This window comes from Rhinopithecus roxellana, chromosome 18 (assembly GCF_007565055.1).
Source record: "Rhinopithecus roxellana isolate Shanxi Qingling chromosome 18, ASM756505v1, whole genome shotgun sequence".
In the NCBI taxonomy this organism is placed as follows: domain Eukaryota; kingdom Metazoa; phylum Chordata; class Mammalia; order Primates; family Cercopithecidae; genus Rhinopithecus; species Rhinopithecus roxellana.
This window is the reverse complement of record NC_044566.1, coordinates 65,439,980-65,457,057: the sequence shown is the minus strand read 5'-3', so window position 1 is coordinate 65,457,057 and position 17,078 is coordinate 65,439,980. Positions and strand designations below refer to the sequence as shown.

General features: G+C 42.0%; 1 protein-coding gene across 1 annotated transcript; it reads left to right on the top strand.

The window, feature by feature from the left end:
• Window positions 1-355: 355 nt before the first annotated feature.
• Window positions 356-786, top strand: LOC115894606 (cytochrome c oxidase subunit 6C-like). The gene has a single exon (XM_030922403.1). It carries the CDS (start codon window positions 422-424, stop codon window positions 647-649), a length of 228 nt encoding a protein of 75 aa, XP_030778263.1. The 5' UTR covers window positions 356-421; the 3' UTR covers window positions 650-786.
• Window positions 787-17,078: the final 16,292 nt, after the last annotated feature.

The window sequence follows — 17,078 nt, the reverse complement described above, 5'->3', positions numbered from 1 at the left end:
ATTAGAAAAAGAACATAATTAGAAACTGCTAGCCACTTTGCTTTTTGTGGAAGTAAAAATCTCTCCATAAAAATTACTGAAATGCCATATACAGAAATTTATGTGGGTGTTAATAAAGTCTCTGAAATATTAGACATGCCTCCTAGGCTAATGTCCAAACTTACCCCAGAAAGACTGTCCTGTGAGAAGAAGAAGGCGCTATGGTTAAGCAGGTGTACATCACCAACTTCTCGGCTGCAGGAAGAAGTAACAAGTGCCGTTAGCAGGTGTAGCCAGTTCAACTCAATCCCTCATTGACACCTGGCTTCTGCAGGGTTTGCACCAAACCTGCATGAAAAGATATGCACTTGGTCCATTTTTCCTTTAGTCGGGAAGGACGTTGGTATTGAGGTTGGCATACGTATCAAGGACAGTAACTACCATGGCACCCGAAGTTTTGCCAAAACCTCAGATGCATGGCCTTCTGGCCAAGCGTCTGCGATTTCATATGGTTACAGCATTCGTGCTATCCCTGGGAGTTGCAGCTTTGTATAAGTTTGGTGTGGCTGATAAAAGAAAGAAGGCATACGCAGATTTCTACAGAAACTATGATGCCATGAAAGATTTTGAGGAGATGAGGAAGGCTGGTATCTTTCAGAGTGTAAAGTAATCCTTGGAATATAAAGAATTTCTTCAGGTTGAATTACCTAGAAGTTTGTCACTGACTCCTGAACTATGACACATGAATATGTGGGCTAAGAAATAGTTCCTCTTGATAAATAAACAATTAACAAATAAAAAAAAAAAGAAAGAAAAGATATGCACTTTACTGAACTGTCTATTTACATGCTTGAAGACAGTTCTATCTCAGTTATCCCATAAATAGGTTTTAAGATAATAAAAAGATATGGGACCTGATAACATGGAGGATATCCACTAGCCCAAAGCTCTTTTGTACATTTTTAAATTGTTTAAAAATTGTTTAAGTGCTGATTAAAAATAACAGCAACAACAACTACCTTTCCATCAGTGGATGTTGATACCACAGGTGGCTACATTTATCTTCTCTCTGAAACTCCTTTAACAGGCTCTGCCCATTTGACCCATTTCCCTGCTTATATCTAGCAGAAGTGGGAGGCTTAATACTATGGTTTTCCCATATAAATTTACGTTGATTGCTCTCCAACTATACAGAGTGAGAGGTATGATAGGAATGAAATTGTATTTTCATGAAAGCAGTTGATACCTATTGTGCAATACTATGTTTGTCGTTTTCAAATGCCATAGGCAGCTTAAAGAACGATGAAGAACTTCTTCATAAACACAGTAGGTGGCATCCACCTTCGAGACCTTATTTAAGTGACAGTAAAGAAATGAAGGCATTATAAAGCAGCACTGACACAGAAAAGGAGATGGAGGAGAGATTTCAGTGAATGATAGGACAGAAGATGAAATGGATGGGGCAGGAGAGAGATAGCCATGAATTAGAGTAAACCATGCATTGTAGCCCAGGAGAGCAGTCTTCCAGGCAGAACTCCAGAGCTCAGAACCTAGAAACAGCAGGACCATGAAGGGTAGTGCCAAGGAAACAGTGAAATCAAATCAGGAAAGTAGACAGGGATGAGAAGAGCTCTGGGGAGGAAGATGAGGAAATCACTGAAGGTCAGTATAAGAGTCAATTGCACATACTTCAATATCCAAACAGGAAAATTCTGCAGGGGAAAGAAAAAAAAATCAGAACTTTATCCTAAGACATCTCACCACTGCAGAAGGAAGAACTATACATTCCAGTAGGAAGAAGTCCCCCAGTAAAAATGCTCTATCACCACCTATAATCCTGAAGTAAAGCCCACCAGTTCACAAACTCCATTCACATTTACAGAGCTTACAGTCAGATTTTAGTGCCTTGCCCTCAAATTAAAGGGGAGGCCAAAGATCACCAGCATTTAAGTTTCCATCCTGAAAGCAAAGACCAAAATAAATAAATGAATGAATAAATAAATAGAACTAAAGAGTATTCATAAATAATTCTATGACTCCAATTTATAGACTAATTAGAGAGATTATTGTATCCATAATGCAAGAACTGAATGTTATAAATGTTAAATTAGAGAAGGTAAAAAAAGAAACTTTAAGAGATCAAAAAACATGATAAGTTAATAGAAGAATTGGAAAATAAATTGGAAAAACCTCCTAAAACCTGAAAATTAGAACTATAAAAGAGACAGTTTCAATAAAATATAGGGACACCACTGCACTCCAGCCTAAACTACAAAGCAAGATCTTGTTGGAAAAAAATAAAGAAAGAATCATAGAGAATCAGTCCAAGAGGTCAAGATCCAATTGATAGGAGTTTATAAAAGAGATAGGAGAAAACAGAGGGAAGGAAATTATCAAACAATGCATTCAAAAGAATTTTCCAGAAATAAAAGAAATCTCCAGATTTAAAGTGCTTCTAGATAACTACAATGAAAAAGGACCCATACCTGTGCCTTACCTGTGTACAACATTGTGAAATTTTGAATACCAAGAATGAAGAGGAAACTCTAAAAATCAAGGACAGTATAAAATTTTTAAAAATCAGGGTGACCTTCTCATCAATAACAGTGGATGCCAGAGACAGTGAGTAATACCTTCAAAACTCTGACCAAAAATTACTTTCAACTTAAAATTCTATTTATACCTATCAATCAAGGGTGAAAGTGAAATACAAACATCTTCAGAAATTGAAAGACTTTGAAAATTTCTTCCTACACTCACTGTATTAAGAAGTTATTTGGGTATACAAAGAATCAACCAAGAAGAAGGAAGACTCAGAATCAAGGAAGCAGTGAGACCAGACCAGGAAAGTAATAAAGAAAAGCCTCAGGAAAACAGCCATGCAACACATCTACAGAGAAATATGTCCAGATTGAAAAAGGAGAGGGAAGGACCTTTCATTTGGTATTGGGAAGTATCTCTGGAGAAAATTAGATTAAAAAGAAGATTCGACAGATTGGGAAAAGTTGGTAAAAACTGAAAATGTGATAAATACAAAAAGACAAGAAAAAAAGAAAAGCAATTATAAACTCCAGGAAAAACAAAAAGATGTACCAGGAAAGAAAGAATCTTATTCGGTTCTACAATTACTATTTATGTAGCAACAATAACAAAATGATACATTAATATTCATCTTAGATACCCAACCTATAGAGGATGTATGGATGCAATATTTTAGGGTTACAGAATATAATCAAAATGTTATTCATCTTATTATAAAAGAAAGAGATGATAGAAATCGGGAGGTAGAAGGGAAGAAAGAGAGCTGAAGGGTAAGATGGGGTACAAACAGGGCCAGTTTTGGGATATGCAACCAGTGTATTCACACAGTGCCCCACGCTTACTTAGAAGGTCCCCATGCTTAGCTTAATTTTTTTGTCTCCATCTTGAAATTCATAATAATTTTTGAACAAGGGGCCCTACATTTTCATTTTCCACTGAGCACTAAAAATTCTGAAGCTGGTTCTGGGGCTAGGTGCAAAGTTAGAAGCTGACATACTCTCAGTAGTTAATGTAACAAGAAATAAAAGTCTACTTATACTTCTTAAAGTTACAAAGCAATCCAACAACAAAGGTACATGGAATGTGGTATGACAATATTGAAATATTGAAAGAAACAGTGATGAGGATGTGTAGACTAATTAAATCCTCATTTATCCAATCACAATAAAGAAATAACAGTATAAACACAATAGTTAGAGGTTGACAATAACTAACAGAAGAAACGGTTAAAAGAGATCAAAGTAGTTGTCCCTGAAGAACAAGACTTGAAATGGGGAAGGATGAACCCAGGGACCACTGCTTCTTATCATACATCCTAATACACTTTGTTTTATTATTTTAACCTTGTACATACATTACTTTCATTTTAAAAATTAACTTTAAAAGGATAACAAAAAATCATAACATAGCAAAGATATACCATAAACATATTCTATAAAATAATTCTACAAAGCAACAAATCATATACACAAATGTTCAAATTTACTTAATACAAATGTTATATGATTGATATCTTAAAACAGAAAGTGACAAGCACAGAACATGTATGACATAATTTTTGCCCTCCAGACATTTACTCATTTTATAAATCATGTTGTCTCTGTCAAGGTCAAGGCTAAATGGAGAAAGAAGAAATTATCAAAGCTGAGTAGCTTAACAGTGGTCATGGTTGCTTGAAAAGGCTATTTGTCTCGTTTTTGAACAAAACATTGTTTTCAAATGCTAGACATTTGCAGATACCAGTACACTTTTCAGCAACTGGTCCTTGGTGTGGTAAAGGGCAAAAGAAGTAGAGCTCTTATCTCCTGGAAAATGAGGACTACTTGCTTACTAATCATTCTCAGTAACAAGGGATCAGTAGGAGGTTTGAGGAAATCAACTGGACTCTGACCAATCCGCTGCCTTCCATGGATTTTTTCCACTGCCTAATGCAGACACAAGAGTAACTCATTTTCGGCAAGATTGAGGAATGATCGTCAGCAAATAGGTTACAACTGCCAGTTTGCTGATGTAGACACAGTGCATGAAAGCAACGTGTTTGGAAGATGAGCTCTGGTAATGCTACCAATATCTCATGTCATGAACAGAAGCGATAGTGAGTACTGCACAATCATTTAGCCTTAGGCACTTTTGCCTTACAGGAAAGAGTAATTGAGGCAATAACTATACCCCTGCTAAATAAAATAATTACACAATTTAACCAAGTCTTAAAAGCTCTACAGTTTCTATCAAATCCTCCTCCCCAGCAAAAGTTTTAAGAAAGAACAAAGAAATCGTAGCATGATAATCATAGCCCTTTAGGTGCATAAATTGAAACTTCTCTTTTTCCAGATCTTAGTTAGTGGCAATATTTTAATAAACTGTCTTAATGCCAACATGCTCAAATTCACTTGATGTGAAAGAATTGTCATTACCAATCACATGATAATCTTTCAGTGTTATTTTAATCTACCTGATCTCATATCCAAATAATGATAGAGTGATAGAACGTTGTGAAGGTCTACGATTGAGCCATTCTTCATGAACAAGGGATATGAAAAAGTGAAAATTCTAAAGCAAATGGTTGGCCAGACTTTTATGGCCTTTGAAATTTTTTTTTTTTTCTTTGAGATGGGAGTCTGTCTCTGTGGCCCAGACTGGAGTGCAGTGGCACAATCTCGGCTCACTGCAAGCTCCGCCTCCCGGGTTCATGCCATTCTTCTGCCTCAGCCTCCTGAGTAGCTGGGACTACAGGCACCCGCCACCACGCCCAGCTAATTTTTTGTATTTTTTAGTAGAGACGGGGTTTCACCGTGTTAGCCAGGATGGTCTCTATCTCCTGACCTCATGATCCACCCGCCTCGGCCTCCCAAAGTGCTGGGATACAGGCGTGAGCCACCGCGCCCGGCTGGCCTTTGAAATTTTGAAGTCCTGCCACATTCTTCAGTGTAAAGGGCATTTTTTTTTTTTTTTTTTTTTTTTTTGGAGGACATAGGTTTGAGAAAGCCTGTGGTGAGAGATTGTCTAGTGATCCCTGAAGAAGTCCATCCCATCCCACCTAAATGACAGTGTTTCCTGGGGAAAAATAAAGGGCCTGTCCTCTCAGGTAGCATCTCAGGAGGAGACGGACCCTAACCTAAGAGATCAACCACCTAAATGGCACTACACAGCCTGACAACAGATGCCCACAGCACTGGGAGGAAGAAAACAAGCCGTGTAGTAGGAAACAATGTGGCACAAAGCAAGTTGGAAGAGATGCAGGCACTGATTCTCTCTCCTGAAGCTGAAAGAAGGGAGAGTTATTGGCCAGGCAATAGGAAGGGGCCACCAAAATAAAGGAAGAACCAAAATACAGGAAGATGTGGCAGGACAAAGAGAGAGTACGTGGCTGGTCAGCAAAGGTAGCAGTGCATCATGACTGCCTGGAGAAGGGAATCTGGGAGCCCTGCCTCAGGAGCACTGAGGCAAACACGGTCATTATAGACACGTAAATAGTTTCAGCCAGCCGACTCTAGAAGGAAAGCATGGGACATGGGAGAATAGAAGAAATGAATTGAGATGGGAATATGACTTCCCTTTTTAACTTAACCCCCATCTTAGTAACTTCTTTTACCAACTGTGACAATATTAATAATTTCTTTTTCTTTTAACTTTTCGTTATTGAATACAGCCATCACTGCATAACCCTGTTTTGGTCAACCCCAGACCACATATGTAACTGATCCCATAAGATTCTAGTGTTGTATTTTCACTGTACCTTTCCTATATTTAAATACACCAATACTGACCATCATGTTACAATTGCCTACAGTATTCAGTATAGCAATGTGCTGTGTCAGCTTACAGTCTAGGAGCAGCAGTAGGCTAGACAACACAGCAGAAGGGTACAGCAGGCTGTACCATCTAGGTTTGTGTAAGTATACTCTGTGATGTTTGCATAACTACAATATTGCCTAATGATGAACTTTTCAGAAGAGATCTCTGTCATTAAGTGACACATGGCTATAATTTCTTAGGAGTTGCCATCATAGTACAAAGAACTCATGTATTCTTTATTCAGATTTTCAGTTTTAACACTCTGCCACATTTTCTTTCATATTCCTTGTCTATATATGACATATTTTATATATTCTACATATTTTGTGTTACCTTTTATGTAATATATAATTCTATTTTTTCTAAACCCTTGAGAATTAGCTGATGATCTCCTGCCTCTTCACCAGAAAATCCTTCAGCATGCATTTTCCAAAGACAAGAACATTCTCTTCCATTATCATAACATTAAAAATTCAGAAAAGTTAACTTTGATTAAATAGGATTATCTAATCTACAACCTCTATTCAGATTCCACAATTTGTTCCAATAATGTCTTGTATTCCCGTTTTCCCTATGAGTCAGAATTCAATCTAGGATATGCATTGTAGCTAGTTGTCGTGTCTCTTTAGTTTTTTTTATTCTGGAATGATTGCTCCAATTTTCCTCATTTTTCATGACACTTAAACTTTTGAATATTTCAGGCCAGTTATCTCTCAATTTGAATTCAAGTCAGGCTATGCATTTCAAGCAGAAGTGCTGCAAAAGAGATGTTTTAAGTTCATCGCAAAGGGGTTACATGATGTTACTTTGCAACATCCTAACTGGTGATGCAAACCTTGATTCCGTGGCTAATACAGGTTCCCATAGGTTCTTCATCATAAAGTTACCATTTTTACCTTTGTAATTACCAAGAAATCTGTAGGGAAGACTTTGAGACAGTGTAAATATTCTGTTTCTCTCCAAACTTTGATCCAATAGTTCAAGCACTCACTGATGATTCTGGCCTGAATCCTTCTTGACTCTGATGGTTGCAAAATGGGGAATTTTTTGCTGTACTATTCTTTGTAGAGATTCTACTAGCTGCTTCTTTTATCATATGGTATTTAACTTTAGGGCTCTTTCCCTTCCTCTCTGTGTATTTGTTTATCATCACTGTGGACTCAGGTGTTCCTACACAGTCCCGCGAGTTGCAATCCATTACTGAATTTCTTCATTTGAATCCTCAGATTGTCCCTCATGGCCTGTGGGAGCTCCCTCAAGCCTTTCCTTTTGTCCTTGGTGGTGTCCCCACCATTCTGTGAGCACTTTCTTACTTTCTGACATAACAGGATGTCCCAGACTCATCTTGCACGTTCTGGATCAGCCACTTCTCCAACAAGTGTTGATTTGTTTTAATGGGGCATAATATCTAGAAACCAAGATCTAAGCATAGACTGCTACAGGCAGTTTCCTACCAGGAAGCATTCAAGGTCAGTCTAGAATTTTTTTGTTTTATTTTTATTTTTTGAAGGCTTGCAGAAAGAGTTTCTATTTAGTCATATGGTATTGAGAAAATCCAGAGAATATGATATCCATGTTGCCCCTATTTTTATTTTCAAATAAACCTTGTTGTGATTGTTGTGGTTGAGGTTACGGTGGTTGCTGTCCTAACATCCTGGCATTGTCTGCGGAATCATGCTGCAACTCCAGCTGCAATTGGCCACTTCTCTGACCAGCCATTTAGTGTCTACATTTGTCAACAGGTAGAAACTAAGCCAAATTAGCTCCTCCTGTACTTCTACCTTTTAGCAAGAATATCATCACTAAACAAAGGCAGCTACACCTGTCCTCTAGCAAGTATTCATGGAATCATAGAATCCACCAGCAGCCGGGTAACTCAGGATACTAAAAAGCACTTCCTCAGCACACCAACAAGGCTGCTATTTGAACCAATGGTTCAATTCATGCCCTCTAAAACCTGATTTCAAACTGTTCACAGATGCTTTTCAAGTTTTTTGATGTTAACCTTCAAATACAGCTGAATTCCACTTCATGCTTTCACTGGCTGGACTGTGCCACATAAACCTAAATGTTTAATGACATGTTATTTTTGCATACTACAGCAAAAATAATTTGGGGAAAGCAAAATAAGCAAAACCTCATGAGAAGAGCTACAATTGTTTTAGGCCAGCTTCAAAATTGGAAGTGTTAGGATTAATCTACATTTCAACAGCTAGGGGGCATGGATTTAAAAAAATATTTATTCTACACAGTAATTTTTACAAGCATTGTAAAAATTATGCTTATTTATCTCCTTCCACTTTAATTTTTAATCTCCCAATTTAAGGAGGTAATTGGAGCTTCAGAGAAGATTGAATGGGAAACGGTTTCAGTAAGATCCCTTCTCAGATGTCCTAATTAAGTAGAAATTGATTAAATAGAAACTAAAACAAATATTTTCAACTTAATATAAGACATTATCTGTATTATATCCATAAAAATATTTTCTGTCCAGGCACAGTGGCTCACGCCTGTAATCCCAGCACTTTGGGAGGCTGAGGTGGGGGGATCACGAGGTCAGGAGCTCAAGACCATCCTGGCTAACACGGTGAAACCCCATCTCTACTAAAAATACAAAAAAATTAGCTGAGTGCAGTGGGGGGCACCTGTAGTCCCAGCTACTCGGGAGGCTGAGGCAAGGGAATGGCATGAACCCGGGAGGCAGAGCTTGCAGTGAGCCAAGATAGAGCCACTGCACTCCAGCCTGGGCGACAGAGCGAGACTCCATCTCAAAAAATAAAAGAAAAAAATTTCTACCAGTATGTTAATAGTTTTTATTCACTGAAGGATGAGATTATCTTCATGTTCTCATAATCATGACCTTGTAATAAACATATACTAAGCATTTGAGAAGTGAGGCAATTAATAGGGGTTGACTTTAATCATAAGTGTACTAAATTAATCAGATGCACTCTACTAGATTCAGTTATAAACACAATTCCTCCACTCAGATGGAATGGTTGCATGTGGTGCATGCACGTCAGCAAATATGTATGGAGTGCCCGCTATCTGTAGCCTTATAAACCCTGTATAAGGTGGTAGGTTCATTGACATGTTAATGTTGAACAAAACTTTTATACAACACTCACTGCTAGTGGCCAGAGGACATGCTACCTTCTCCAATTACCACGGCAAGTAATGACTTCCCCCTTGGGACACCCCGCACTTTCACCCAACATGTATGTGGCACTGACCTTTTCCTGCTTTGCATACGAGTGAAGAGTGGTCTGTCTCTTCTGTCCTTGCTAGATTATGAGCATCTGATACCTTTCTTTTTTTTCATCCAGAGTCTAGAACTTCACCTTAATAAAAATTTGGTTAACTAATGAACTGATTAATTGATTTTTGAGGTAATCATTTGGAAAGCTAGGCCAAGTAATTCAAAATAGCAAGTGCTAATATCTCCATTAATCATCCCAATATCTCTTGAGGTCAAACTACCTCACTTTCTCTACCCTCTTAAACACACAATATACACACACTCCCAGCCTTATGACCGACACCAATAACATTTTTTAAGTGCATATCAGAGCAAAGTGACTGCAGCTGGATGATCATTTCAGCAGCGACTGTCATGACGGTAGATGCGCTCCATGCATTTAGCAAAGGCCCAGGCAACACTGAGAACACAAAGCCTATTCTTAGTATCAATTGGCTTCCGCCTTCACCACTCCCCTCCACACCTGCCAAGTGACCTGGCCTAAGCTACTCATCATTTCATTTTAGATTGACAGATGAAGAAACTATGCCCCAGTTTAACTTGAGATACTCGGGATAACCTGCGTTCCTACAGATAAAGCACCTGGCCACGGTGAACACATCATTAATTGATGACTCTTGTTACATTTTAAGTCTAAACTCTTGTGACCTACTCCCACATAATCAGAACCCAGATGAAGCTCCCATCTACTTAATGTCCTTAACCGTAACTCCAACCAACCCCTTTTGCCCGAGTGCCTGTCAACTTGATATATTAAAGTATATTCATCAGATCAACAAACACTTACTGAGCACTTACTATGTGGCAGGCCTTGTGCTAGGCACTGAGCAAACAATGCTGATGAGATCCATACAATGCCTGCTGTGGCTCTTCCCAAGCCTCAGAGCCCAGGAACCTAAGAGCCTCTGGAGCTCCTAGGCTAGGAAAGGTTACAGACTGTCGACCTTAAAAAAGACACTAGAGAAAATTATCTGTAGGTATGTTGAAGCTACTCTGGAATAGCAGTAAGGATTATAATCCAGAATGCATGGAATGGCAAGCTACAGTGCATTCAGTGAGGGAAAGGGGAGGGGGGATTTTATTAGCAAACCGAGATTGACATGAACTTCTTAGAAACAGAGTTTGTTGCTTCCAGAGGTTCAAAGTCAGAGTTGCTTTCAGTTCATTGGTGGAGATGCCATCAGTGGGCAAGTGTTCTTCCAAGAACATCTTATCTGAATTACTGTAGTCCTAAACAATGCCGAGTGATAAACCTTATCAGAACAGGGGATGCATAAAGGACATGAAAGGATTTTAGAAAGTCCTCGGAAGCAGTTCTCATCTCAGACATGTCAGCTTGAGCCTCCTCTCCTGTGGGCCTTTCTGGCCCTCTTCTGTCCGGGTATGGCAAAGGCGAGTTCATTTTGGTGTCTGCAACTTTCACAGGACGAAAGACCCTGCAGTGTGAGGAGTGCAGTAAGAGGCTGTTGTTGGAGGGCCCAGAAAAGGACCTGGAGGAAGAGCTATAGGCACCAAAGGATGGGTGGGAATCAGACAGTTACAAAGTGGAAAGTCTGCTCCCAGAAAATGGAACAGTATATGCAAAGACCCAAAGCGTAGGGAGATGACCGTGTGTGGGAATTCATAGACATATGGAATACATGGTGGAAAGTGGCTAGAGAGGGAAGGCAGCAGAAAGCACAGCGTGTGGTGAGCAGCCTCGTAAATTTCATGAACGTGTTTGAACCTGGAGATACCTACCATTCGGGGTGGTGAAACAGGGGCATGAGGAATATGATCAGATGGGAACCATCCCTCGGGCCGCAAGGGGAGAAGGGAGGTTTCAGATGAGCAGAGCAGGGCAGGAGCATCAGATGGCTACTGCAATGAGCCAGGCAGGAGCGAAGGGCGGCTCCAAGGCACAGTGGCAGTGGGAGGGAGAGTGGCCATAGATGGAACTGATAGATACTAAGGAGGAAAAATCGTGGGTTTTTGCATAGAAAGATGTAGAAGAGGAAGGTGTTAAGGATAACTCCCAGATTTCTGATTTGAGAAACTGGATGATTTTTTTTAGATGGAGAGAACAAGAAAAAGCAAATTTGATGGAAAAGTTCCCAAGTTCTGCTTTGGACCTGGGGATACGGAGGTGCCGGTAGGACGCTCGAGTGTACATAAGGGCTAGATAGCTGAGAAGGTCAGTCTAGCACTTGGAAGCCAGGCCTGGGTGAAGGATTACGTTTGGTGTGCTAGCGCATTGCTAGTACCAGGCTCGTGGCAGGAAGAAGGGCACAGGGAAGGCACAAGGAGTGAGGAGAGGGCCCCGACCAGGGTCTGTGGTGCATTAATGGAAAGATGGCCCAGTTCCATCTTGAGTAAGTATGCACCTGGGACACGAGCAAAACAGGAACAAAAAGAAAAGCTTGGGAAAGAATTTCATGTTTTCTATTTCAAAAAATACAAGAAATGATTTTCCCTTGTGGGGAAAGCCAGCACACGGTTAAGCCGTCATTATGTTCATTTTTCAGGTTAGAACTAAGTTGAATTTTATTTTCTTATGGCCAAGGAAGAAAAGCAGCTAATGCTGTCCACAGTTAAGGCTCCTGGAGGTCCCAGTCCAATCCTGATGTAAGTATCACCATGGGCTCAAACCTTCAGACGAGGTGAGCTTGTGGGGGTGGGGTGCTGGGGTCTGGGATCAGGGGCAGGCTGTGGTACAGGGAGGGTTAAGAAGGGCCCCTCACCCAGGCCTCCAGGATCCTGCAAGTGACATCTACTTGGTGAACTCATTAATTCATGGTATGCGGCCTGGGTGCTAATATGTTAATACATTCCTCTTTTAAGTTGACTTTGCATTTTAAAGGAGAGGCCTAGGAGTCCAAGCCCAGACTGAAACGTAGAAATCTCTCCATCTAAACTTCAGATTCAGAGGTAAATCTTTAAGGAGAGAGGCCTATTTCTCTGTCAGGGGGCTGCCTTTCTGGCAACTTCTGAATCACACTACGTAGGTGGCCCAGCTCCTCCGCCTGCTCGTGTGGACACAGCCCTGGGGTGCTCATCGCTTCTCAGCTCTCTCTACAGCCGAGGCCCAGGTGGTGTTCAAACCTCACCCCACCACCGAGTCCCAAAACCACGTCTGGCTCTTGAGATTCCAGCCATTTATAAAACCTCCGAAACGTCAAAGTTGGCCAATTTCCGTGTAACTTTAAGATTTGTACTCAAGGAACAGCCCCCCCGTTGCTGAAGTCCTGGTGTTGGCCGGAGAATGCCCCCAGGCCCACCAGCCGCCCTCCCATAACGGTGTTCTCACAGGGACCCTTGTAAACACTCTGTCCTCCACATGTGTAAATATTCTCAAGGTGTCTTAAAGAAACTGAACAGCTTCCAGTTCAGCGCGTTATTAATAGCTGTTGATGATCTTCTCCCAAGTTCTCATGGACAAAGAGGGAGGTGCGGTGGGGAATTCTGTTTACTTGCATAGCGAGAGTTACTGCTTAACCAAGCCGTGCTCAGCATGTTTGATAAGAGACCAGAAAGTAAGAAATGGTATTTTTTTCCTTTGGAAGTTAGCAATTAACTTATGAAAAGCATGGAGATGGGCCAGACTGATTCGCAAAGGCTCTAGAAGGTAGTATTCACCTGATACTCACCCCGTGTCAGCAACTTGCTGTGTTTTAAACACAAAGACAGAGGAAACCTTACCGAAGTAATTTCAGGATGGGCTGCAGATCGACTCAAGTAAAGACCAGTTCGGTTGTTGGAATGAAAGAGCATGTGGGCACCCAGAGTAAGCTGGCAATAATTCCCTCACTGTGCTCAGCACACCTAAAGGCCGCCTTCTTGTTCTGCATTGACAACTACTGCTTGACCAAATTGAAACCAGGCTCCCGAACCCTGCCCAGCAAGGTCCATCTGTGCACTTCCTTGAAGAATCCAGTTTTAGCAAGAACCCTGCTAAGGCAGTTTAGCCAAAACCCCTTGCCCTCTATACCGAATCAGGTTCCTCAACCCTCACCATCTCCCAGGCGATGTCTGGTCACTTGGCCTGTCTTCAGCAAGAATCCCGTGAGGCCAGTTTAGCCAGAATGCCCCTCACCCCTGACGGTTCCTCTTCCTGATTTTCCATCCACCAAACCCACCCTGCTGCTTGTCTGTGAACCCCCGCTAGCCCGTGCGGTACTCGGAGTGGAGCCCAGTTTCACACAGAGGTCTCTTTTTCTGTATTGCAGCAATGCTGAATAAACTGTTTTTACCCCATTAACTGCTGTCCGGCTCTGCTCCTGCCTTGGCCCTCCCCACTGCCTGACGTGGAGGTCTACAGAGAAACTCACAATAAACCGAGGCACGACCAGCTACCAAAGGAACGTGGGGGGAGGAAGGCCCACTCTGGCTGTTCCAACCTTTGTTTGTTCTTCCTATGAGAAACCGGGGACCTCAATGCGAGGACGTTCTCTTTAAAGTTTCCCTCTGGGGATGTACAAGGAAACGGTTTCCTGGTATTTTTCTTCTAAGCTACTTTGGTGGTCTGAAATTGAGGGACTATGATGTCAGGTGACATAATACCCGAAAGAGCAATAGACAGCGGGATAGATGGTTATAACCATACCTCTCAAAGGTCTACACATTCACTCACTACTAAGCACATCCTGTGGAAAACGCCAAGAATACATTTTAAGAAACAAAGCCAATGGCCAGTTGTACAAAATGTGTTCCCTGGCACTTGCTGGCACTATGCTGGCATATGCTTTGGGGGGGTGTGTCTTCAGGGGGCTATGAACTGTTCTTGGCATGCAGCATTGCAAGCTGGACTCTGTTTCAAATACTCCTTGTATATTTTTCTTTCCTCCTAGGTTTAAAATTGCTTTTTAAAATCTGTTATGTTATCAGAGGGAGTTGTGAACTCTTAAAATGTCACCATCATCTCTCGATCTATTTTCTCTCTGTTAAGCACTAGACCTTAATACATAACGTATTCATTGAGAAAACCACTCCATCAACCTGCTCATGGGCCTCTGTTACAGCATTTGTATTTCTCTGTTTATCTAGGTGTGTTTCTTTGTTTCCACGTTTGTAAAAAGAAGGATGTTTTTCAAGGGAGTTTTAGCAACTTGGTGTGAAGTCTGGGAAAGTCCCCCACTCCAACCTAGAATATTGTCAATGTGCTATGGATAAGAATTCATAAATTCGTAAAAAGCCAGATGAAGACAGAATTGTGATGTCAATGTATAACCAGCTCTGCAGATCTGACTGCTAAGACTGCTAAGCACCTAGTACCTAGGTCACTCCCCTTTGTGTGTCCTCATCCTCTCTCTCCTCCTTCTCCCACTTCTCCTTCTCTCCAGTGTGATCTGAGGAGAAACTACAATAGTTGAGAATAGGAAGAAGACATATTTGTGGAATTTATTTTGAAAATTCAACCAGCCAGTCTTCTATATGAAGGACACACACACACACTTCAACTTCCAGGCTCAGCAGCCCCCAAGTTTCCCTAAGCTTCTCTGGCCAGGGAGATGCACCAGCACACTCAGGCTGGCACTCATTCCTGTGGTTTCCAAGGTCCCAATCCACTGTGTCATTCCCAGCTGCACTCACCCTGGCTCAAGACAGTGCCTTCTGCCTTGGGCCACAGATCTAAGTCGATTTCCAGCGCTAAAGCCTGGCTTGCATTTTTCTACCAAATATATCATTCTTGTCTCTTTTTGTCTGAGTTTTTGGGTTACATAGTCACATCTACAATTTTAGTCAACTTCCTGTCCATCATTGTTCCTCTGTGGCTTCCTTGATATAAATGGGTACATAAAATCACAATGCACTCACAAATACAACCTGGGCTTCCCAGGCCAGCCCAGCCCAGCCCGCAGGCAAGACTGGGGTCTCTGGATGGTCAGACACAGACATTCTCAACCTCTGCCCACACTCACCATCCCAGGACCCCCAATTTCTCTTCCAATGTGTCCCCTTTCAAAAAGTGTCCATTCCTCCTCAATGACCCCACGGTATCTGTCCTTTCCGTGAGATCTACTGAGGGCTCTGGAGCCCACAGAGCAGCCGGTGCCATGGGAGCTAGGAAGGCACTGCCCCGCTGGGACACTGCAAGCATAATAGCTTCATTGCCTGACGTGCACAGCAAGTCAATGTGCCAAGACACCAGGTCGCAGCAAAAAACAGGTTTAATCGTAGGGTCACTGAACAAGGGAATGAGAAGGAACCTCAAATCCATCTCCCCGAGGAATTTGGGGTTAGGGTTTTTATGGGTTTTGGATGGGACCAAAGTGTGGACGTTCTTGACTGGTCGAAGAGTGCAGAGTGAGGTCGGGGGCAGGGAGAGAGGAAGGCGTTGTATTCTCAGGCTGATCACACTCCCCGTGGAGGTCCTCAAATTGGTTTCTGGAATTTGGGGTCTGAAAACCCTCTTAAGCGATCCTTAAACAAAAGCCTTATGATTCCAGCGTCAGAGCTGCTGTCTGAAGGAACAATGGGAACACAAATGGTCAGACTTGTGGACACAAGGAAGTGGGCCACGGTGCAGCCTGGTTCATGCTGAATTATAACTCTGTTTCCATCCAGACAGAACCCAGCATGCTGTTCATGTCAACCCTGTAGAGGTGGTTTCGGCACCACAGACCTCACCATGGGAGAGATGGGCCGCTGCGTGTACAAAAGCTGTCCCTTGTGAGGGCAGTGAAGTCCTCATCAAGGGGTCACCCTCCATGGCTACCAAGCTGCTGGGATCCATCATCTCTTATGTCAGGAGAAGCCACTGGACCTGCTGGCAGGGAATAAAGGCACATTCTGCTCCCTGACCCCCCTATCACCACCTAGGGGACAGGCTGGTGCACACTAGGAATAACACGCCCTGCATGGATGTGAAGTCAGCTTCCCTTCCACAGCACCACACATGCTTTCCACATGTCCTCTGGAAAACAGCTCCCGGCAGACCCACCACAGCCCCCGCAGGCCAGCCCAGCCACACCTGAGTCCCTGAGCGAACTATGTGCTCCGACTGCGATCCTTGCCACACATGAAATACGGTGTCCTGCATGCCCTGGCTCGGAGGTAGGAGCAAGCTCTGGATCCTCCCATGTTTTCATGTCTGTCTGTTGTCGGTGAAGGAAAGCAAACTCTGTAAAATATCTAAAGAGGTTTATTCAGAGCCAATATGAGTGACCATGGCCCAGGGAACAGTCTCAAGAGGTTCTGAGAAACTGTGCCTGAGGTCGCTGGGTTAGAGTATGGTTTTATACATTTTACGGAGATAGAGGTTATAAGCAAAGACATAAATCAATACACGTAAGATATACGTTGGTTCAGCCCGAAGAGGCAGCACATGTCAAAGTGGGGACTTGCGGGTAGAGGTGGATTCAAAGATTTTCTGTTTGGCAATTGGTTGAAAGAGTTAAGGTTTGTATAAAGACTTGAAGTCAGTAGAAATAAATGGTTTAATTAAGATAAGGCAGAGTGGAAGCCAAGATTCTTGTTATGTAGATGAAGCCTTCAGGTAGCAACCTTCAGAGAGAATAAATGGAAA

Excerpts from the sequence above, each read along its gene's own strand:
- LOC115894606 (XM_030922403.1), top strand. The coding sequence starts at position 422 with ATGGCACCCGAAGTTTTGCCAAAACCTCAGATGCATGGCCTTCTGGCC.